Source organism: Tursiops truncatus, chromosome 11 (genome assembly GCF_011762595.2).
Source record: "Tursiops truncatus isolate mTurTru1 chromosome 11, mTurTru1.mat.Y, whole genome shotgun sequence".
NCBI classification, from domain to species: Eukaryota; Metazoa; Chordata; class Mammalia; order Artiodactyla; family Delphinidae; genus Tursiops; species Tursiops truncatus.
The window spans coordinates 37914138-37939033 of record NC_047044.1 but is presented as its reverse complement, the minus strand read 5'-3'; the positions used below and the strand labels follow the sequence as shown (position 1 = coordinate 37939033).

The following is a 24896-nucleotide window of genomic DNA, read 5'->3' as shown; positions in this document are numbered from 1 at the left end:
TGTCAAGTTAAAGTACTGTCCTATTTAGACCTTTTCTTCTCTGTAACACTTATTTGGAGAATAGTGGAGTCTGTGGACAAATATTAATCTGCTGAAAATTTTTTACTGTGCAGCAAACTTTGCCATTAGTTTTCTTTCCTGAAATCTAAACACTGGAGGGTATTAAAAAAGTTGGTTAGAGAGCCATGGGCATCTAGTCATCCCGCCTGATGAAATATGGGGAAAGGGTAGCCTCCTCTGCCTTCTCCAGTTCATTGAATAGCTAATGCATCCTTTTTTCCTTCCACCTTTAGTTGCTTAGTAAACCCTAGGTAAAGGAAATTGAAACATGAAAGGGGTAGTTAGTGATGGACTGGAAAGAAAGGGAAATGTCTGGACCACAGTCCCTTGCTCTCATGGGGAAGAGCAGAGTCTATGGTTTTATTTATTTTATTTATGTTTGGCTGTGTTGGGTCTTCATTGCTGCATGCACAGGCTTTCTCTAGCGGCGAGTGGGGGCTACTCTTCGTTGCGGTGCGCAGGCTTCTCACTGTGGTGGCTTCTTGTCACAGAGCACGGGCTCTAGGGGCGTGGGCTTCAGTCATTGTGGCACGTGGGCTCAGTAGTTGTGGCTCGCGGGCTCTAGAGCGCAGGCTTGGTAGTTGTGCACACGGGCTTAGTTGCTCTGCGGCATGTGGGATCTTCCCAGACCAGGGATCGAACCTGTGTCCCCTGCGTTGGCAAGTGGATTCTTAACCACTGTGCCACCAGGGAAGCCCTTGTCTATGGTTTTAATGCAAATGAAAAGTCAATATAAAACTTATCAAGTATTCCTACTGCACTTAGGATAAAACTAAAAATCTTGAATCCAGACTGCAAGGCTCAACATTATCTGATTCTGGCCTGCATCTCCAACCTTCTGTCTTCCTCTTCATCTCCTTGTGGTTGTAGCAGCCTTCTTTACGTGTTTCCAATGTGCCATGTTCTCTTCCTCAGAGTCTTAACACCCTGATGCTTTTCCCCTGGGAAGTTACATCTTATCTGTCAGATCTCTGATTAAATTATAATTCATCAGGAAAACCTTTCCTGACCATCTATCTAAATCAAGTCTCCTGTTATACCCTCTTATTCATTTGTTTCTACTTTCAAAAATATTTATTAAATGCCTATTGTGTTCCAAGAATTAATCTAGACCTTCAGAGAAATAATCTAATTATGGTTGACATTCATATATGTATATAATATATAAATAAACATATATTTTGGAGTAATTGCTCAATCTTTTTTATTAATATGAATGCAGAATAAAAACTTTTCTAGTTCTTCGGTATAAATGTTGGAGTAAAGTGGAGAGGAAAATAGGACTAGGACTATTCGAGGTGGGTGTTCAGTGTAGAATTAGGATTTATAGGAAGGTAGATATCTGTTCAAAATAATGAAGGCTGTACAAACTAATAGAGCTATCTGGAAATCAATTTTAAAATAAAGCCCGTCAAGATTTTGCTCTGTATATTTAAGAACAGGCTAGATAAGTAGAGATTGGTCATTTGGTAGAGTGAATTTGTATTAGTTTTCTATTGCTGTGTCACGAATTATCACAAACTTAGTGACTTAAAACAACACCCATTGGGCTTCCCTGGTGGCGCAGTGGTTGAGAGTCCGCCTGCTGATGCAGGGGACACGGGTTCGTGCCCTGGTCTGGGAAGATCCCACATGCTGCGGAGCGGTTGGGCCCGTGAGCCATGGCCGCTGAGCCTGCGCATCTGGAGCCTGTGCTCCGCAATGGGAGAGGCCACAACAGTGAGAGGCCCGTGTACCCAAAAAAAAAATAAAAAGCACCCATTTATTAGAGCACAGCTCTGTAGGTCAGAGTCTGGGTATGCTGTGCCTGGATTCTCTACTCAGTCTCACAAGGTCAAATGAAGTTATCCATGGGCTGTGTTCTCATGTGGAGTACAGGTCCTCGTCCGAGCTCACATGGTTGCAGCAGAATTCAGTTTCTTACAGTTCTAGGACTGAGATCCCCAATTTCTGGTTGGCTTTTAGCCAAGGGCTGTCCTCAGCTCCTAGAGATGTCCTGGTGGTCCCTTCCTTCTTCAAAGCCAGCCGTGGAGAAATGTTTGTACATTGAATCTAATCTCTTGCTTAGAATACTTAACTTCCTCTTTTGTAACTACCCAAAGAAAACTCTCTGCTTTTAAAGGACTCGTTATAAAATCAGGCCCACTGGATTATCTCTCCCTGACTGATTTGGATCTTAATTACAGCTGCAAAATTTTTTTTTTGCATCAGCACCTATCAGTGTTTGGTTGAAAAACTGGAAGAAGGTGTAGGTACCAAAATTCTTGGGGGACATCTGCCTCCATAAACAAGACAGGTTGACCAAGATCATCTCTAAGTTTCCTTCAGATTCTGATTCTGTGATCTTCTGATTCATTTGCCTGTTCTATGGACTACCACCAAAATAGATCTAAAAATTCACCTCTTTCCTATTGCTATCATTTTCTTTTTTCTTTGCTGAACAAATCAAATGTTCTATGAATTTGTCCCTTTTCCTGTTTGCAGTTATCAGACTGGACTTGATAAAATGTACTACTGAACATCTGATTCTGTCGCCTTGACAGCTTTCCATTGCCTGAGAAGCTATCTGTAACCCTGTGCCATAGTATGTCCTCAGACTATTTCTCTTTGTCATTGCCAGTGTCAATTATAAGCTGTAAACTTGACTTAGATCACATTACCCCCCTCTTCTTGAATCTCTACCTTTACAATTAGTGGAATCTCCTCTCACATGCAACCTTTTCTCTTAACACTTTTCCTGAACCCCCAAATCAGTCATATTTCTCTGCTTTGTGTTAGAATATTTTGAAAATATGCCTTATCTCCAAGAGGTCTGAATTCAAACTTAGTGGCTGAGGGATTTCAATAAATTATGGAAACTCTACTTTTTAGTCAGTTCTAAAACTTCTTCCTCTATAAAGGTAATTGTTCCTTAAAATAAGTTTTTCTCTCATTGCTCTTATGCATAACTAAAGATAATGTGTTGTAAGTCATATTATAAGTGTTCTGTTTGTAGAGCTACCTTTTTAAAGGTTACTGTTCAATTAAATACAGTAAGATTTGATGATAAATATTAGTATTTGAAAACAGAGTAATTGAATCTGATCACATGGCTTTAAGTAATTTACTACTTGTTTTCCATTACATTAGACTTTCTCTTCTTTTCCAGGTTTAGGCAAATTTACAAGCAATAGGTCTGTAGATAGTTCAGTAAAAAAAATTAAGAGGAAATCCAAATTTTTAACTCAAGTCCAGATCTCCCTACAGATCTCCAGACTCATGCATCCATCTATTATTTGACATTTCCTTCTGGGTATCTGATAGGCACTTCAAAGTTAACATGCTCAAAATAAATTCTTAATCTTACTTACCAAAGCTTACTTCTTTCACAGTCATCCCCTTCTTGGTTAAGTGACTTCGTCTTTCTGTTTGCTCAACCCGAAGACCTTAAAGCTTTCTTCTACTCCTTTCTCTCTGTTATACCTGACATGTCACACAGCAGCAAATCCTGTCGGCTCTCCTGCAAATTATATTCAGAATCTGAATACTTGCTTTCATTTCTGCTGCTGCAGTCCTGCCTCACACCATCCTGATCTCTTGTGTTGACACTGAAATAGCCTATTAATTACTCTCCCTGTTTTCATCCTTCTCTCCCTTGTCTAGTCTCAACACAGTACCTAGAGTGAAAACATACTTCAGAGCCTGTAACTCCTCTGCTCATGTGAAAGTCTTAAGGTTCTACAATGTCATATATAATCAAGCCTTCGGTGTTTCTTCTCAGACCTCACCTCCTACTAGCCACGCTGGCCTCTTTTTTATTCTTCAGATATACCAGGCATGATTCCAACATAGGGCCTGTAATCACACATTTCCCCCTGCTGGGAATGTTCTTCCTCCAAACAGTCACATGGTTAGTTTCCCCACCTTCATCAGGAACTTCATGTCTCCTAATCAGTCACGCTTTCTTTTTTTTTTAGCCAAGGGCTGTCCTCATTTCATTATCCTTGAACTCTTTCTCCTTTTTCCCTTTCTTATTTTTTTCCATAACACTAATCATCATCCAAAATACTATATATAATACTTATTTATACTTGTGTTGTATATAAACCTCTGGAATGTAAATTACACCAGGGTAGGGACTTTTGTCTGTTTTGTTCATTGTATTCCCAGCACCTACAGTAGTACTTGGCATAAATTAGATGCTCATTAGGTATTTATTGAAATCTGAATTAATATGATACGTTTAGGAATGAATGACTTTTATGAATGAATTTTCTAACTCATTAATTTTCTTATCTTTACTGCACATATTAACATATAGTTTTTATGAATTGTGTAATTTTCATACAAGTCATTGTTATCAGTCTTTCTATCTCAGGCTTCTGAGAAAAGGTCCTTGCACATATACAAGGACAGGCATGAAAAAAGTGCCCATGTCACTTAATTCATTGTTCTTTTATATTTCTAAGCATAACACACTTATATTATTATACTTGTCTAATAAGTGACTGTTTCTTGAAAACAAGACATAAGCCTATGTATCTTGATTTCCTAACACCAGCCTCAGAGCCTGACACACAGTATGAATACAGCAAACCAGTGGTTAATGCAAAATCTAATAAATGACTCCAAGTAGGACCATGTGATTGTAGGTGATATACAGATACCTTATTCTGTGTATTAATGTCAGTGTGCTTGATGATGTTCTAGAAAGGGTTATACTAATTTTAAATATGTGCAAGATAAAATAAAAATTAATTGTATACATTACTAATTCATTTAATAATCTTGTTTAAATTATTTTATAATCAACACCTACTATAGGTAAGATGTGTTTGTGTCTATCTAGTCTTTTAAATATAAGAACGTCTTTCTTGGGAACTGAATATTAAAAACTCAGACCCTTCCTCGGAAAGTACATAGGATTATATGAGCATGCAATTTTTCTTTGTACCAGTGCTTATATAAGGAACCAAAGTAAGTTTTTATAAGTAACTTGTGAGTGAATTTGGGAGCAAAATTAGGAATAAAAACATCACAATTGTTTTGTCCCCTAACCCTTTGGACCATTGCTCTGTGAAGTATCACCTTAAGTTTCTGCTTATTAAATGTGGGGACATTAATCTAAGGGCAGTTGTAATAAGAGATCACCACTACGTGCATAGTAAAGAAGTATTTGTAAATCCCATTTCTCCCTCCTGTTCACACAACGTTTGGTAATTCCAATTGTTTTCCATTTTTTTTCCCTTCAACGTTTAGTTCCCAGCACTCCCACAAACATTGCTTTTTCTGATGTTCAGTCAACTAGTGCAACATTGACATGGATGAGACCTGACACTATCTTTGGCTACTTCCAAAATTATAAGATTACCACTCAACTTCGGGCTCAAAAATGCAGAGAATGGGAATCTGAAGAATGTGTTGAATATCAAAAAGTTCAATACCTCTACGAAGCTGACCTAACTGAAGAGACAGTATATGATTTAAAGAAATTTAGATGGTATCGATTCCAAGTGGCTGCCAGCACCAATGCCGGCTATGGCGATGCGTCAAATTGGATATCTACACAAACTCTGCCTGGTCGTAAGTATTGTTCTGTATATGTATATATACTTCTGCATTCAAGAAAAAGCTCTTTAAATGTTTTTCCATAGAAATCATTCAAAATATAGGTAAAGATTGCTCTTGTAACTTTAGTTTTATATTTTAAAATTAACTGGTTGCCCTAATTGCTTAAACATCGTTAACCATAATAGCATTTATTTTTTCTTAATTGAATCCCGATGGGAAATTCAATTTCAGTCATTATTAGGGCTTTTCTCAAACTCCCAGAGTGGTACCAAGGTCCTAGAGTCTTATATTGTAACAAAAAGCATTATGATCCTCTAAGTGGTCTGTCATTAGGCTATACTGATAGCCATCAAGTACCCTTCATCTATGCCTACATTTCCCCCTCGTATCTGGAAGCTCTGCTGCTTTTATGCCAGGCTTTACCACGTTTTCAGTGACTTTAGGCTTACACACACACATAGAGTTTCAGTGATAAATAGATGCTGTTGTAGACCTTTATAAACAGTGAAATAAACTTTGATCTAGAGGCTTTATTTTTTAGGTTGCCAAATTGTATCTTCTTACTATTCCCCGGAGTACCTGGCATAATGTTTATATAGTAAATGTTCAATGAATGTTTGTTAATGCAATTCAACATTTGAGACAGAATCCAGACAACTCAGCCTTCAACACAGTCGTCCAACCTCTCTTCTTTGTGGCTCTTGGACTCTTGATTTCTGTGAGATCTGCTCTTCTGGTTTTTCTCTCACCTCCCTGATAGCTCTTTCTCAGTCTCTTTTGCTTATTCTCTCTCTCTCTCTCTCTCTCTCTCTCATTTTTTAAATCTAAGTGTTGGAGTGTTCAGAGATAATATACTTGGCCCTTTTCTTTTCTTTTTTTTTCTTTTTCATTGGCCCTTTTCTTTATCAACACACAACCCCTATGAGATCTTACCTTAAGTGACCTTATCCTGTCCTATGGCTTTAAAGTCTACTTATATAGTGATTATTCTCAGGTATCTATTTCCAGTTCTGATTGCTCCCTGGAACCCAATCAGTATATTTAACTGACATCATTGGGAAGGTGTGTCTAATATCCTCTCAAAATTAATGTGGTCTAAACACTAAGTCTCATCGTCCGAATGCAGAAAATGAAAATTTAGGCAGTGTTCTTTTCCTCTTCTACTCCGCCAATGATTTATTTCAACCATGCTATCTAAACACATCCCTCCATTTGCATTACCAGCATATTAGTCCTGTCCTTCATTACTGCTACCACTGCGTTAACCTGACCTCCTTAGCTTTCACGCTGATCTTTTTAAATGTAAATCAGATGATGTCACTTCCTTGTTTAAAAAGCCTTTCAGTGAATTTCCATTGCACTTGGAATAAGATTTAAATTTCTTAACATGATTAACAAAGCCCTATGTGACTTGGCTCTTACCTAATACTCTAACCTCATCTATAATCATTTTCCCACTTACCATTATCCTCCACTCATACTGGAAAATTTTTGTGTTGTTTGAACACACGAAAGTACTAGAACTTGGCCCTGTTCGTTTGGATTGGAATGTTTTTCCACGTCTGTCTTTGCATGAGCAGCTTTTTATAATGTATACTTCTACTTGAATGATTCCTGCTAAGAATGAATTTCCCTGACCACCCAATCTAAAAGAGCCATACAGTTTTTTTCCAGAATATCATCTTATCTTAATGAAAATTTATAATTACCTGATCATTCTTTAGTTATATGTATTTGCTTATTTTTAGAAGGTGTCTTGACCATTGCTGTTTCTTTATTGCCTAGAATGGTGCCTGGCAACAGTAGGCACTCCATAAATATTTCCTGAACGTGTTAAACTTGATTAAATAAGCTAAAATGGGGGAGGCAGAATGAACTGTTTTCCCGTGCAGGGGATAGAGAGGATGATAGTGCCATAACAAAGAAAAGGAAAATATGGAAAAATCAAATCCAGGTTGCGTTTAGTCAGTAATTATGGTTATTTTGAGCCTGTTAACTTTGAGAAGAAATAACTATGATAATCTAATTGACTAGAAAACAGAAAGAAACAGATGCTTAGAGATTAGAACATAGGTAAAGTGCGGAATTTTAGTTGCTTCAGCCAGTAAGAATAACCAAAATTACAAGTTATTGTAATTACCAGGGACAACTTGAAGTTACCTGAAGACATCAGTCAGGTACCATAATGAATGAAGCAGGCTGATGTAAGGCGACTGAGAGTGGTGGAAACCTTGGCAGATTAACAGAACGTGCCGTCTACAGGGGCAACTACTACTCACCCCTGTCTGATTACTGTCTTATAGAGAAGTCATGCTATTAGGACTTAGGATGTTTTCAAAGAAATAGGAAAGTTAGATTTTTTAATGTGAAAATACTTTATTTCTTGCTGTAACAAGTTTTTAAAATTTAAAAACATTTAGTTTTTCAAACCAAACATGTCAGTAGCCCACATCTGGCCTGTGGGCAGCTCATTGGTTACCTTTGATTAAAATAGACCATATGCCTGTGCATCTGCTGCCACTCAGGGTTCCCGTCCCACTCCTTAGGAGGGTCTCACTTGGACAGAAGCCTGCTACAGTGAGCCAGGAATTCGAATTTCTAAATGTATCATTTCCTCAAGTACTCTAGACAGGATGGTGGAAGATGTTCAATTAGCATAAAACAACATATAACCTGACCAATTCAAAAGCTGGTAATTGAAACTGGGAAGTTGGATTTTTTTTTTTTTTTTGCAGTACGCGGGCCTCTCACTGTTGTGGCCTCTGCTGTTGCGGAGCACAGCCTCCGGACGTGCAAGCTCAGCGGCCATGGCTCACGGGCCCAGCTGCTCTGTGGCATGTGGGATCCTCCCGGACCGGGGCACGAACCCGTGTCCCCTGCATCGGCAGGCGGACTGTCAACCACTGCGCCACCAGGGAAGCCCGGGAAGTTGGATTTTTAAAGAATCCCCCATTCTTATTCTGAAAATTTGAGAGTCTTTCTGCTTGAATGTCATTTCTTCCCCCCTGAGTCCCTCTACTTCCAACCCCACTTTAAGGTCTATGACCCACTCACTAGAATTTGGTCATTTTCAATTCCCTACTACTCCACTTTGCCTATTCTGGTTTAAAAGAATAATGGTAGAATATTTCAAATATTTCACAATCGGTGTGAGCTTTTTAAAAAATAAATAGCATTATTTTTCTAGTTTTATTAGGATGTGTTCCTTTGCCATCGGTGGTTAGTTGGTTGATTTGTTAGTTCTTGATGGAATGGAGAGGATAATCTTGGCTTCTTTTTCACCCCAGCTCCCAGATCTTTACTTGATGACTAATCGAAAGAGTGCCTTCGTATGGAGTACCAGTTTGACTTTTATCTGGTACTTTTCTTCTCTCGGTCTGGTATCTCACTGCCACAATTTGACTTCTCCATCAGAGAGTACTTGGGTGTGAAAAAAATTTATCAGTAGTTAAGTAGATTTTCTATGCTACTCCTATTCCCTTTTATTGTTCTTTATCCTTAAGGACTAATTTTCTACTCTGTTCTTTATCAATAAGATAGAAAAGGGGATACATGGAAAGTTGCCTTTCTATCACTGTGATTAAGAGAGAAAAGTGAAAAGATTTATATATTTCAGAATTTGTTACAACAGACTTACTATTTTTCTTGGCATTCTCAAACTTATTAGCTTTTCAGCTGAGTATTCATATGGGGGTGGTAATAATAAATTAATTTTGAAAGTTATGAGAATGAGTTGGTCACTCTTCATTTAGTCTCAGAAATGAAAGGGACATTTTTCTAATGATAAATGTATTTGAATTTCATAAGTGTATGGTAAAAAAGTTTTATTTAGTAAGCCAAGGAGAGATACTCTGAGGTGGCATTTGATATGAAAGACAGAAAGACACTACATATATTATCGCAAGACAATATATATAGTGAACTACTAACATATTGTATAAGAATATGAGAAATAAGAACAGTCAAGCAACAAAAATCTTGAGGAGTAGTAATGTTTTTAAGATTGAAAGCAAGTAATGCTTAGATGTTGATTCTACATACCAAAGATGAAAAGCATGACAGACATTTTGCAAACATAAAAAGTAATCTGGATGAAGAAATTTAATACGATTTTTTATGTCATTGATTCCAAAAAAGTGTTATGTTGCTTTATAAGAAAATAAAACAATGAAAATGAATGATTCCTCTGAATTATGGAAAACACTAAACAACAGTATAACTTAGTATAAAATCACTATTTCAGATTTGTGCATGTTACTCTAATAGCATCAAGTTGTGCCCAAGCACTTATTCCCAGAACTTCTTATCAAAACCTGGAGCTTCTTTGATAAGGAGCTAGCAATTGATAGCTAGTTTGAGGTCAGATTATTCAACATTTGAATAGCTCAAATAAGAAAACCACCAGTTGGAACAATAAATATTATAAGATGTTCTCAAATGACTTGTAGAATAAGAAAATATGTTGTATTAACTCTCTCTGAGCTCATAAAGAAGAGCACTCAAATTGAAGATGCAGGGAGCAAAGTTGGAATGCAGGCTGAGAATTACATTGGGTTACTTTCTGAATCTAGATCTTCCACTGTACACTGGAGTGAATAAAAGAAACAACATTCGGTCAGCTCAAGCTAACATTTCTTTCTCCCACATACTCTGATCTAGATAATTGAAACCAAATTGTTTTTCTGCTTAAATCATCTGTATAATACCCATTACTCTGTACTTCATGCTAAGTGTGCAGAGATACAAACATAAGCACAGAAATTACAAATGGCAGAAATATTTAACTTGAAACATTAAAGTCTTATAGCTTATTTTACTCATCTCTTATTTTTCTGATTATCCTTATACTCAAAAGCAATTTGAGTTGTGTGTGTGGGAGGAATGCACAATGGAAGCTGTTAAATATCTCTGTGGTGCACAATAGGTACTTATAATGCGGAGGGAATGTACAACTTTAAAAGAGTGTGGGTGTGAAATTTAGTATGGAGTGAAATGGGACTCTCATAATGTGCATCTCCTATAGACCACCAGGACTGGAAGACAGCAAGAAAGGAAAATTCCTGGGGTAACACTTAGGTTGTGAAAACCACGGGATACCATACTCATGAGGAATTTTAACTACCCAAACATCTGTTAGGTTAAAAAAAATTCAGCAAAACATGCCTCATCAAAGAAGCTTCCAAGGAATGCAACTTTATGATTTAAAAAGAAGAAAAACCAAATAGAGGGCAAAGCACTCCTTAACATTTTTAAAAATGAGACATTGTTGATGAGTTACTATATATTCAATTATTTTTCTTCATATATTCTAAATGGTATAATGCACTTATAATGTGGTGAAAGCTATCATAACAGAGGTAGGTATTCTCCTTTCTATAAAGAAGCAATTATATAATGATAAGAAGAGATGTTAGCCATAAATAAATAGGAAAATATAATTCATGGCATGAAGAAGCCCATTTTGTGGCAGTGGGTTTTTAGAATAGGCTCTATCCTGGTGCCAGTAAAGGAATTGAATATAATTTATTCTAGACATGATGGTTGTACTTCTGCAAAATTAATTATATGCTGTTGAAAGTCTTCTAAGTTAGTTGCCTAAGACTCCCAAATGTGTGATTCAAGACGACATCTCTCTCTCTTCTAGACCTGTAGATTGAAGTTACTGGTATGACCACTTAGGTTTCCACAGACATCTCAAACCCCGTATTACCACTGTTCCTGCCCCACTGCAAGCCTCCTCCTACCTGTGTGTTCCCTGTTTCAGTGTATTGTACCATTGTTCGTCTGATTGTTCAAGCCAGCAATCTAGGAATCATTCTTAATTCTTTTTAGCCTTTCCCACCCCCAAGTACATACCTAACTCCTACTGACTTTCCCTTCTAAATATTTCTTGAATTTGTTTATGTTTCTCTGTTAAGGCTCCCTAAATTCAGCCGTCTCCTAGATTATTACAAAAGATATCTAAATGGTCTTTCTGGTCCCATTTTCTCTGCCCTCCACCTGAACCTAGTTTTTGAATACACCTATCTATTATTCCTCTGCTTAAAATCTGATAGTTTTCTATTTTTCTATTGTGTAAAAATTATATTTTTAGTATGCTCTATATGGTTACTTATGATTTTTGTTCATATTCCCCACACGTACTTTGCTCTTTCTCCTTTGTGCTCCAGAGAAAGAGCAAAGTATGTGTGTTCTTTCTTACTGTCCTTTCTGTCCTCTTTTGGAGACCAACTGCCTCTTCTTTGCAAAGGAGACCAAATCTCTCCTTTGCAAAGCCTTCTATAAATTCCTCTTTCCACTCCCACCTTCCAAAAATTGTTTCTAAATACTGAATGTATTACATCATAATTGTTTATCTCTCTCTCTTGTCGAACTCTGAGCTCCTTACAGGCAGAGATGACAGGTGATCATGTCTTATGTATGTTTCTAATCTTCATGCCTATTCAATATCTAAGACTAAATGAATATGGCATTTGGACTCAAGGAAGACATTTGACTTTAATTGGAAAGTATTTCAATGTCAAAATTCTCCATATTGCAAAAATGTTCATACAAATTTTCTTCAGATTTTCTTTCTGACTATAGCTTGTCTTTCAAATATTTACATGGTTATTGTCAAAATTAAAATTCTCCTGGTCAGTTTCCATTTATGTTTGACATGTTCAGCTTCTTTTATTTCACAAAACCAGTTTATTTTATTTTACTTTATTTTATTTTATGTATTTATTTATTGGTTGGTTGGTTGTAAAGGAAAGATTGCTTTATTCAGGAGGCCAGCAACCTGGGGAGAAGGCAGACTCATATCCAAGAACCACTCCCAAGATTCTGCTTGACCATGAAAGTTTTTAAAGGGATAAGGGGAAGTTAATCGCAGTTAATCATTTGGGGAATGGGTGTCAGAGTCTTCTATCTTCCACTGTGTGCAGATTTTCTTCTGATTGGTTGGTGGTGAGGTAACAGGGTGTTGCTTCAGGAATCATACTCTGCCTGAAGTTACCATCTTCCACCTGGGTGGGGGCCTTAGTTTGATTTTAGATGCTATCACTTTCAAAGTAGTCTCCCAACCAGTTGTTAGTGCCCCAAAAGTTGTCGCAAAGAAACGGCACAGAAGATGTCCCCAACGGTGTTGACAATGAGCAGGAGTTGGTCTAGCTGGTCTCAGGACTTAATGAAGCTCAGGTTCTTGATGTCGCATTGCAGAAAGAATTCAGTGAGAGACAAAGTGATGGGGAAGAAGTGGATTTATTTAGAGAGAAACACACTCCACAGATGGAGTGTGGGCCATCTCAGAAGGTGAGAAAGACCCAGTCTATTTTATATTGTTGATTTTTTTTTCTTTTTCATTAATTAACATAAGTTTGAATTACTGCATGTAGAAAAGAAATATGCTCATAATAAATTGAGGAGGATTTCAGACAATGAAAGAAAATAATAAATGCCTATTTTGGAGTGGATTGAAGCTTTAATAGTATCGAAATGATTAACTGAGATAATAAACTGTGATTGATAGTCCATGAAGAAAACAAAGGAGACCAATGTATAAATCTGGGTTGCTAAGTATAATTACAAAGAGAGGATATTTGCATGAAATCATAATTTAAAGAACATAATAGTAAGCATGTAAAATTGTCTATTAAAGCATTCAACTTCATACTTAAAAGAGCTTTTGCCAGGTTATTAAACAGCTTTCCATAATATAAATAAAAATATTTTGAAATCCTATTACATAAGCACGTATTTTTCAGCAAAATCACTAAAAATCAAAGGATAAGAATGATCACTATATTATTTTTAAAATCATCAATATTATAGAAAGCCTGGGTTTTTTTTTCTTTAATCTTATATGCTTTTATTGCCCGTATCGGGGTTTCTTTCAGTTTATTTGGATTTTTGTGAGATGAACCATTCAAGGTACATGAAAAGACATAAGTATGCCTCTAGAAAGCCTGGTTATTAAAAGAATAAAAGAAGAAACAATCTTTCTCCCAATAATAGCTAGCTGTATTTTATCTTTTAAAAATTCAGTGAATTCTCCCACTTTCTCATCTCAAACTTCAAATCTCATGTTGAATTGAATTGATTTTGACTTTTCTGAGAATATTCTTTCTCTTGGTTCAGAAAGAAGTGTGAAGTACATTTCATTCTTTGTGATTTCTGGTCATTAACCTCAGTTCAGGCCTGCCTCAGTATTAGGCCCTAGGCCAACAAATTTTCAGCTCTCTTTTCTTCTGCATTTATTAAGGAAGAAGGGAGAACTCTGATTTGACTATGGAAAACTCCCATTTCTGAAAAAACCATAGGATTGCTATGTCTGGTAGTTGAGGGCACCTTTGGGTTGGGCCCAGTACCTGAGCTGAGACTCCTTGGCTGCATAGTTAAGAATAATGACAGAAATAGCTAAGTTTATCAGGTGTTTATTATGTGCTGGTACTATTCTAAGAACTGTACACACATTGATTTATTCATGAACCTCATTCATTTCTAGGTTAGAGCCTGTGCTCTTAGATCTTGACAAAGACTTGGGCAAAGCCTCATGGTGGTATGAAAGTACTAAGAGATGGAAGGGTGCTAAGTAGTATACAAAGAGAAGATAGGTGAAACCCTAATTTAAAGGAACTAACAGAATGCATGTAAAATTAAACTATTTAATAAAGCATTCAGCTCTTTTTTAAAAATTTTTTTATTGAAGTATAGTTGGTTTACAACATTGTGCTAATTTCTGCTGTACAGCAAAGTGATTCAGTTGTGTATACATTCTTTTTTTATATTCTTTTCCATTATGATTTATCATAGGATATTGAATATAGTTCTCTGGGCTATACAGTAGGACCTTGTTGTTTATCCATTCCATATATAATAGCTATAACCCCAACCTCTCAGTCAGTCCCTCCCCCAACCCCCTCCCCCTTGGCTTGTGGTTACAAGTCTATTCTCTATGTCCATGAGTCTCCTTCTGTTTCATAGGTAGGTTCATTTGTGTCATATTTTAGATTCCATATATAAGTGATAACATATGGTATTTGTCTTTATGATTTAGTTAACTTAGTATGATAATCTCTACTTGCATCCATGTTGCTGCAAATGGCATTATTTCATTCTTTTTTATGGCTGAGTAGTATTCCATTGTATATATGTACCACATCTTCTTTATCTATTCATCTGTCAGTGGACATTTAGGTTGTTCCCATGTCTTGACTGTTGTGAACAGTGCTGCTGTGAACATAAAGGTGCAGGTATCTTTTTGAATTAGAGTTTTGTCTGGATATTTGCCAGGAGTGGGAGTGCTGGATCATATGGTAATTCTGTTTTTTGTTTCCTGAGGAAACTCCATACTATTTTCCACAGTTGCTGTAACAACTTAACATTCCCACCAACAGTGTAGGAAGTTTCCCTTTTCTCCACACCCTCTCCAGCGTTTATTTTTTGTAGATTTTTGATGATGGCCATTCTGACTGGTGTGAGGAGATACCTCATTGTAGTTTCTATTTGCATTTCTCTAATAATTAGTGATGTTGAGCATCTTTTCATGTGCCTATTGGCCATTTGTATTTCTTCTTTGGAGAAATGTCTATGTAGATCTTCTGCCCATTTTTCAATTGGGTGGTTTTTTTGTTGTTGAGTTGTATAAGCTGTTTGTATGCTTTGGAAATTAAGCCCTTGTCAGTCGCATCATTTGCAAATATTTTCTCCCATTCTGTAGGTTATCTTTTTGTTTTGTTTACGGTTTCCTTTGCTGTGCAAAAGCTTGTAAGTTTGATTAGGTGAACTCTATATTTAATTTCAAAAAAAACAAAAACAAAAAACTTTTGCCAGGTTGTTAAGCAAGTTTTACGGAATATAAATAAAAATAATTAGACATCCCCATTTGCATGAACAAGTGGAATGTCTTTTTCAGCAAAGCACTAAAAACCAAACAGTTAAAGGAAACTTAAAGGATAATCAGTATGTGGCATTATTAGCTTTGAAAACTGAGACTAAGAAAGACCTGGAGATATTGTACAAGCTTCTGATACATGATCCAACCATCTCCATTCCCAAACAAATTAAATGGGACTTGCCCTAACACACATAACCTCTAACTACACTTTTAGTTTCTCTTCTCTTTAATTATACCCTTGATAGTTATTTTACCCTGATTATACCTGCATACAATGCATGGGAGAATGAAGTAGCAATGTTTATCTCAGCCCTAACACTTTGTAATGGTGATGGCCTTATCTGAATTATTCCAGGTTGCTCATACACATAGCTTCAAGGTACCATAGAAATGATGATGTTTTCTTATGTTCTTACGGAACATGATGACCTGTTATTACTCTAGAAACTTTGGGAATGAGAGGGAGTGATGGTAGGGAGAAACCTCTTCATCGTTTATTCAGAATTAAAATACATGAAAGGCACAAGGAGACCAGTGTGTGGAGTGTCTGTTAGCTGGATGCAAGTTTCCATGTTTATCACCAGCTCCCAAGCCCTCCACCACTAACTACATTCCCAGTCTTCACAGAAACAGTAATCCCCCTTTCTAACCTTGTTACCAAGAGTTCTAATCATTGGTACCTGATCTGAAGAGCAGTGCCACTGCTTTTTCCAATAGTACGTTGATGTTACAGAGCAGTGGCTCTCAAACTTGTACCACAAGCATTAGAATCATCAGGAGGGCTTGTTAAAACACGGAGTGCTAGGCCCTACCCAGGTCTTCTGATTCAGTAAGTCGGGGGTGTGATCTCAGAATTTGCTTTTCTAACAACTTCCCAGGTAATATTGATGCTGCTGGTTTGAAGACCACATTTTTGAGAACCACTGTTGTAGAAAGTTGTTTTATGAACATAATGCTACTCTAGAAAAAGTTGTATTATCTGATCCTAAAAGCAGTGGAACTAATATGAGAATATTTTCATTCTTACCTGGCATGGCTAATATTGGAAGTGAGAGTTTTTTGGTATTTTGTATTTTTTTCCACCTAAGCTAACCTGAAATGACTCAGAAAATTACTCATTCAGCATCAAAGAAAATGGTCATACAATGAAGTCTAATACTGTGGGCATCCATCAATCATTCTCAGTACTCATCAAACAGTCTAATAGGTCAGATTCTTATGGTTGTAATAGTTGCCCTTTGTGCTACTATCTTGCTGTTGGGAAATCTAACTGTAAAACAAAATTAAAATCTTGTAAAAGGGTAGGAAATATTTCATACACCAACAGTAGTATCTCATACTGGGCAGTGAAATCACTGGGCTCTAGGGAAACATTCAACACCAGTGAAGGATAGCCAATTAGTGCAGTATTGTAACCAGTCGGATGTGACCTGAGATGCTCTTGGCCTCCATCAGTATGGTCAATCTAATCGCTGAACTTCTTCAGGGCCCTTGATGCCCTGAATTATTTAAGATGTAAGGAATCCACCCAAACCACCCAGCCAATTAGATTTTGTTTAGTCCTGAGAGACATCTAAAACTTAAAGCAAATTCCTTCAGGTATGGTGAATCTAAGGCAACTCACAGTCCTAGAGGCTGTTAATACTTGTATAAGCTGAGAAAGAATGGGAGTCCTTCATTTAGTGATGACAGTAGATAGGAATCTGATGGTCCAGTGTACCAAATCCTGAAACTAAAGTACCCTGAAGGGAAGGACCTTTAAATAAACTTGAAATGAACTTAAATTCAAATAGATGTGCAGACAATCTAAATCATACATGTGTACAGAGCTCAATATTTTTTGTCTTGTGAGTTGCTGTCAGGTCATTTATTTATTTATGTTTATTCTTTCGGAAGGTCACTACAGCATGCACTAAAAACCAGAGTATTTTCTACAACATTTTTCATCATTAAATAAAATTTACAGGGATCTGCAGAAGGCAGAGTTTCTAATAACTCTTTGAATGTGCTTATTCTGAAAGTGTAGTATTAGACACACCAAAATTTGTTGGTTCTTAATCAAAGTGTCATAGACCTGGGGGCATTCAAACTTTTATATGTACTAGGCATAATGATGGTCTATCCAGACTCACCTTTCAGCTAACACACTTAGCATGGGGACACAGATGGATGGGAAAGATGACCCTGACCCACATAAGACCCACATTCCTGTGCAAGGATAGAAGCATGATAATCAGGAAATGATGGTTGTTAGTTACAGAAAATGCATTATTGCGAAAACCAGGGGAAAAGTGCTTATGAGAGGAAGTGATTGGATTATGGGGAATGAGAGAATAAGGATAGATCATTCCTACTGAGTAAATTGCTGTGATTTATAAGAGAAAGGGTATAGTGATATCTTGGCCTACTACTGACTAGATTCATTTCACAAACAATCCTAAATCAGAATGTGACAGTTTATGGAGAGACAAACAAAGTCTCCCAAAGATGCTTATATATTACTAAGCTTTTAAACTGGCATATTTTCAGTTCCCCATACCTTTACTGCTTTAAGCTTCCTTTATTTTGATTGTTGACATTCATAATTGTAATTTTGTATTCCCCCTTATGTAACTCTAATAATAGTTTACTACACACTGGAATAAAAGAAAAAAATAATACTGAATTATTTTATTATGCATTTTTGGAATTTTGATAAATTCCAAGAGAAAATTGCATAAAAGAAACTTGAAAATGTTATTTGCTTAAAAGTACATTATAATATTTGGACAATATTAAAATAATTAGATACTGTTTTATAGTATACTTTGAGCATTTGGTGTTCTAAATGTTTCTCTTAAAATATCCGTGAATTAATCAAATGTTTATCTTTCATTGCTTTACACAGATGAAATATATATTCAGTTATATATTATGTGCATATAATATATTCATATCAGTTTAGTTAGGTATGTGTTTACTTTTTTTAATTTCAGATTTAGGAGTTCTTATTCCATCATATTATAATTCTTCAAGAATATAGATTAATATAATATGTTCTAAGAGAAATATTTCATAAAAGATTTAACACAGGGAACACTTGTGTAACAAAACAGGCAATTTTATCAAGTATACTGAAAATGCAAATGTTATTAAGAGAATCTGATTGTTTCTTAAAAAAGAAAGAAAAAAAACACTTTAGGAAAGTTCAAGAATTAAAGCATAGCTCAGCGAGGGGCTAAATACCTTGGCTTTTTATAATGATTGACTAGTGCATAGAACTTAAAATATTTAGTAGTTCAAGTGGTTAGTATGTACCATGAATGATCTTTGAATGTCGTTTTTCTGTCAGCTCTGCTTGGGGTAGCAGACACTCCCTGATGAGGGCTTTGATTGCTGGTATTAAAGGAATGATTGCAGGGTTGACATTTTACTATGAAAGACGAGAAGTTGAAGCAAGGCATCATACTGCTTTCTGAGCTGGTCTACAGACATGTTTGCAAGACTAGCCGAGGTTTTCCTTGGCAAATGGTTTTGGATCTGTCCTCGTTTGAGACCCCAAAGATCCAGACTACAGAGCAGAGAAGACACAGACATAGAAGAATATTTCCAGAAAATATTTGTAAAAACAAACTACCATCAACCTAGTCACAGAAAAATCTCATCGGCTTTCTTATCACAGAAAATTCTCAGTAAGCTGTCCGTGTTATCTGGGCAACAATAACGCACCACCTTGCCTGCCTGCTAGAATGAGTTAGGTTTAAAAGTGTAATCCCGACAGCCATCGAGTTTATATATGTTATAGAGGTATAAGAATAACATTCTGGAGATAATCTGTCCTCTTTTGATATAATGAATTTTGGCCCATCTTCTTGGTATGAGTTAGATACCAAGCACCAGAATCTATAGAGGCTCCTTCTAGTTCATGATATTAGTTTATTAAACTATGGCATTTATCTTTTTTGTCTACGACAGCAGTTCTTAAAAGACCTTAGCCGTGGCATTAAAGGCCCTACACAGTCTGGCCTCACTTCCTGTCTGACTCAACATTCTGACTTACTTGGCTTCAGCCTCACTGGAGTCCCTGTTATTCCTAGAATACACCAGGCACAGTCCTGTCTCAGGGTCTTTGCACTGGCCATTCTCCTCCCTGTGACACTCCTTCTTCAAACATTCCCATGCTCCCTCACCTCCTTCAAATCTTTGTTTAAATTGTTACCTGTTAGGAGAGGCATAGCCTGACCACCATATTTTTTAAAATAGTAACTCCTATCTACATTCCCATCCCAATTACCCTGCTTCATTTTTTGTCATGGTACCTATCACTTCCTAACATAGTATATCATTTATTTGTATGTTATATATTAATTTATATAATTTTTTTATAATATACTTATATATTATTTGTCTCCCTCCACGGAAATAGTGGTTCCATGATCTTTGTATCTTTGGTTTTCTTCTCTATTCCCAGCACCTCAAAAATGCCTGCCTTGAGTAGGTGTTCAATAAACTTGCTGAGTGAAGAAGAGTGGGTACATACTAGAAGCTCTATATGGATAGGTCCACAGCTACCTTGATCACTTCTATAAGCTTGGTGTCTTCCCAGTCCCTGGCACATAGAAGATGCTCAATAAATATTGATTGGATAAATGCATAAATTTCACCTAAAAGCCAACAGAACATTTTGGTAGAAATAAAGGAAAAGGTAGGCTAAAATATTTTCCTGTCTCATAGCACTTTAAACGTGCAGCCTGTCAGAAAATTCTTCCTCTCCACAATGGTCCATACAGAGCTAGAAGGCAGGTTTTGCAAAAACATTAATAAAGGATAAATAATTAAAATATTAATCAATAGCCACCTTAATAAAGCTTTACTTAGCTTCTAGCCCATCCCCTTTTACAGAGTCAAAGGCAGGAGACAGGCCATTGAAACCCACAAAACATCTTACATTTTTCAGAGCCATTTCTCCATGAGGAAAGTATATAATGATGATCAGTAATGGTGTACCTAATCCTGAAGCCTGTCCACTCCTTATTTCTAAGGAATATCCAGCTTGGGAAGGAAAGAGAGTTGCCACTTTTGAATATGGAGTGCGTTATTCTGTGAGGGCATCCAAAAACAATTATGCTGGTGGCAGGAGACCTCCTATAGCTCTCATTTGTTATATGTATAGTTATCTAATGAATTATGCTACAATTTGAGGCAGTTTTCCTAAATCTAGGATCCTAAAGTTAGAATAAGACTGAAGATCTCAGGACATGCAGGGTATGTTTAAGTGCTGAGACTCCATGATCTCTCTACATTTAGTCACCAGAGAAATCATGTGCCTAATTCTGTCATTATTTTTAACACCTCTCAGCTTATTATACCTCTGAATCCAGGAGCATCCCCTCCTCACTCTCTCCCCTGGAGGCCATATAGACTGGATCTCTGAGTCAATGTTCAGAGTATTACACAAAGTTCAGAAAAGGTACAAGTAGGAAGGATATGTTTGTCACCCCAAAAGCATTTTCCCACAGAAACTTTCTTATACATATTTCCTAGAGTCCTCTATAGTAACATTTGAGTACTTCTTTAAATTATTTCAATGCTACTATTAAAAAATACCTTTATGGGCTGAGCTGGGCTCCCAAATTCCAAAACATATAATATCGTCTCTCTTGGAAATGTTCTAAGTACCAATAACTCATTCATAGTTCAAAGATTGTCACTACTATTAGCATCTTAAACAGCTACCTGGCGTTGAAATAAAACTTTTGTCTTTCTTCAGAGCCTGTGACTCACTTGAACCAGATATACTTGCCATATTTATACTATCCCAATTTGTAAGGAATGATCTGAAAATTTTTAAAAACCCTTTTCCATCTTGGTCCTGTCTCCCTGGTTCTAGGCTCATCTTTCCAGTTGCCAGGCAGGCATCTGAATCCTTGTGAGTATCTCAGACTTAATGAGTACAGACCAAATTTATCATCTCCTGCCATAGTCTTATCCCTACCAAAACTAGTGTCTGTTCCTGAACGTGCTGTTGTTGTGAATTCTAGCAATACTCTCCCAGTATTAATACATGAGTTAGCTTTTACTACATTCCTCTATTTCACATCTCATCTGCCCTTCAGTTCTTTTTATTAGATTTTCTAAGGGCTCTGGGATTCATCTCCTCCTATCTCTCCCTACTGCCACTCTTCTACTTTTGGGTCTCATCAGATCTCACCTGGCTTTTTGGAAATAGCCTATCTGGACTCATTGCTTCAGAGCACATATCTTTTTCATAGCTGCATCAGATTTCTTCCTAAATCATTAGAAAAATACTTCCCTTCTCAGAACTTTCAGTGACATCCCATTGTTTAAAGAATGAACTTCAAACGCTTTAAGAATCGAGTGCTCCCTAACTTAGTTCCCAAATGACTGCCTGAGGCTTGTTCCCTACCCTATCCCTCCATTAATGCTGGTCTTTCTGTGATATCTCTATTCCTTAAATTTAGGGGTTCTGATTTTTTTTTTGTACCAAGCATTACTTGGACAGTCTGGTGAAGTGTGTGGACCCCTTCCTAGAGTTATATTTTTCAATTATAAAATAATAAGCATAAGCATAAGATTAATAAGCATAAGAAAGCCATTCTGCAGAAATAATATTCTGTCTGTGGATCCCATTGTTTATATCTTTGTGGCTTTGCTTAGGACCTTCTTAGCAAAGAAGTGCCCCCAAACCTGCCCCTCTGACTATTGAAATCCTTCTCATGTTTCAAAGTCTATTCAATCCCCAGCTCCTCTCTGCAACTTTACCTTGACTCCCCGCCCAGCTGTACTCACCACTTTGTCTTTGCCCTCTCATAGTAGATTATTTGTATTTCTAATTAGTTCTTATCTTTACTTTGCCCTTTGTTATAATATTTTGTATTAATTTACAAAAAGGGCCAAACACTAAACTAATGGGCTACTTTCACACATTTTGTGTTCGCGGTTCTTTTTAAAACACTGTGAAGTATGCATATGAAGAGAAAACTGAGGTCCAGAAATTTTATTGTCTGACCGAGATCATACAACTTGTTGCTGTTATAAATTTGAGGAAGTGAATATTTTCTCTTCTTCTTTACCCCTTCTCAGGATCTAAGGAATGATATTGTTCAGTAATGTTTGTTCATGTGGATTTAAAAATCAGAAATGCTGGGAAATACTCATCTCCCAATATTTAATATCCCTGGAATTGACGAGGGGCCGTGATAGGCCAGGGATGTGTAAACAGTGTTTCTAGGTTAATGTCTATGTCAAAGTAACTGTGACTAAATCCTTCTTAACATACTGAAAACTCTTCTAATTCCTAGTAGTTTCACAAATTGAAATTTCAACACAGGTTTTCATCAGTCAGTTCCTTAAAATATTATTTCTTGTTTTGCACTCTTGAGGAAAGACAACAATAATAAAAGTAAGACAAATTAAAGAATTTGTTTGGAATCATAATGAACTCAGGAAATGTTTACATTTGTAATAATAAGATCAGTTGTATATCCTATTTCCTATGCTACCCCCTCAGTGAAAACAATAAACCAACCCAATTTATTGACACATTTGTAAGACAATACATTTTAAATATAATTCACTTGAACCAGTTCTACTTTTCTGTAGTCAAATATGTTTAGTTTCTGCAGGTTTTCCTAAAACAACATTGTTAAGCTAATTATTTTAAAATAAAATATTGATTTGTTCAAAAAGATTTATTTTAGCAATAGTAATGCTTTCTTTTCAAACTGTTATTTCAAGTTTGAAAATCATGTATTTATGACCATTAATTTCTCATATGGAAGTTCTTTATGCATAGTAATTATTTTGAAAGTAATTACATCGTTTGATTTGCCAGTGCCTTTTAGCATGCTGTGAACTATAAATTTATGTATAATTAATTCAGCATGATTATCCTTTTTTACGGTCTTTTCTATTATCGTATTGTGGCAAATACTAGCTTCAGTGTAGCAAGGTAATTGATTTTTTTCTATTTTCATAGCTCCAGATGGTCCTCCTGAAAATGTGTATGTAGTAGCAACATCACCTTTTAGCATCAACATCAGCTGGAGTGAACCTGCTGTCATTACTGGACCAACATTCTATTTGATAGATGTCAGATCGGTAAGGCATGTCTTACCTTCTACAAAAGACAGTATAGAGCATGGTTAAGAATATAGGTTTTGGAACCAGACTTTGAATTTTAATCTCAGCTCTGTTAGGCAGCTTACTTAACTTGTTTGTGTTTCAGTGTCCACATCTGTAAAATAAAGATTGATAATACTACCCAGTGTAGAGAGATTTTGTGAGGACTAAGTTAGAAAATTTACCTGAAGAACTTAAAACATTGCCTGACGCATAGTAAGTGTTCAATAAATGTAAATAAAGTATTGTCACCATGGTTATTATTGTATTTATCGTCAGGGTATAAATGATGTATATAAACGAGGTTAAGTTGATAATAATCTATTGGTTTAAAATACAGTGAAAACGAACTCAAAACATAAAAGGAGAATGGACAAGGCATTAGGAGAAATATCTCCCAAATAAGATAGCATCAGAGCTTAATTTTGAAAATAATTGAAGCAGAACATGGAAAGAAAATGGTAATAGAAGTTAGAATAATAGAAAAGTTAGCTTCCTTCAGGAAAAAGTAAGTAGTTCTGGAATCCTTGGTCAAAACTTTCAAGAAGAAAAGGCTGAGAGATGAGGCCAGATCAGGAGGCAGGCTTATAACATATTATGGAGCGTGGGTTTCATGGTAAGGGCAGTGGGGTGCCAATTGTGGAATTAAAGCAGTGTCGGGATACAGATTTCTGTTTTACAGGATCAGTATGGGTGCATTGTAGAGAATAGTTTTAGAGAAGTCCTGGGGGTACAAAATTAAATAAGGACACAGGAAACTATAAGAGTAAAACTGGACAAGAAAAGAAGGACAGAGGAAATGGAGTGAGGAAAACAGAATGAAAAATAATTTAAAACTACAGGATTTGGTGAAAAAAATCTGTGGATGGTGAGTGAAGAGAAAAATCAAGGATGACTTTAAGATATATGATTTGGAAAATTGTGAGGAAGAACAGATTTGTAGAGGAAAGGCATGAATTCAGTACTGGATGCACCGACTTTAAGATGCCTGGGAATCCTCCAGATGAAGATAGCCCATTACAGTTTTATTTGTGGATCTGTAGCTCCGGAGAGGAAGTTTGTATTCCCAGATTTGGGAACTGTTGGTGTTTCGATGATAGATGAAATAATATGAGTAGATGAGATTAACTACACAGCATGTAAAGCCTCTTCTGTAAGAACTAACCTGAGGATAGTATCCTGGGGAATACAAACATTTAAATAAGATGTCCCTGAAGACACCAAATTGGAGTAGCCTTCCAGACAGAAGGAGACCCAAGCATGAGAGTCAAGCCTTTCACCTAAGACA

At 36.4% G+C, this 24896-nt stretch overlaps 1 protein-coding gene across 1 annotated transcript in view; it reads left to right on the top strand.

The window, feature by feature from the left end:
• The window catches only part of PTPRQ (protein tyrosine phosphatase receptor type Q), a 198707-nt gene that overhangs the window by 101170 nt on the left and 72641 nt on the right, over positions 1–24896 (top strand). The window contains exons 28-29 of the mRNA XM_073789216.1: positions 5299–5622; positions 23466–23587. Of these exons, the coding sequence (XP_073645317.1) occupies positions 5299–5622; positions 23466–23587 (446 nt within the window). The remainder of the gene's footprint in view (positions 1–5298; positions 5623–23465; positions 23588–24896) is intronic.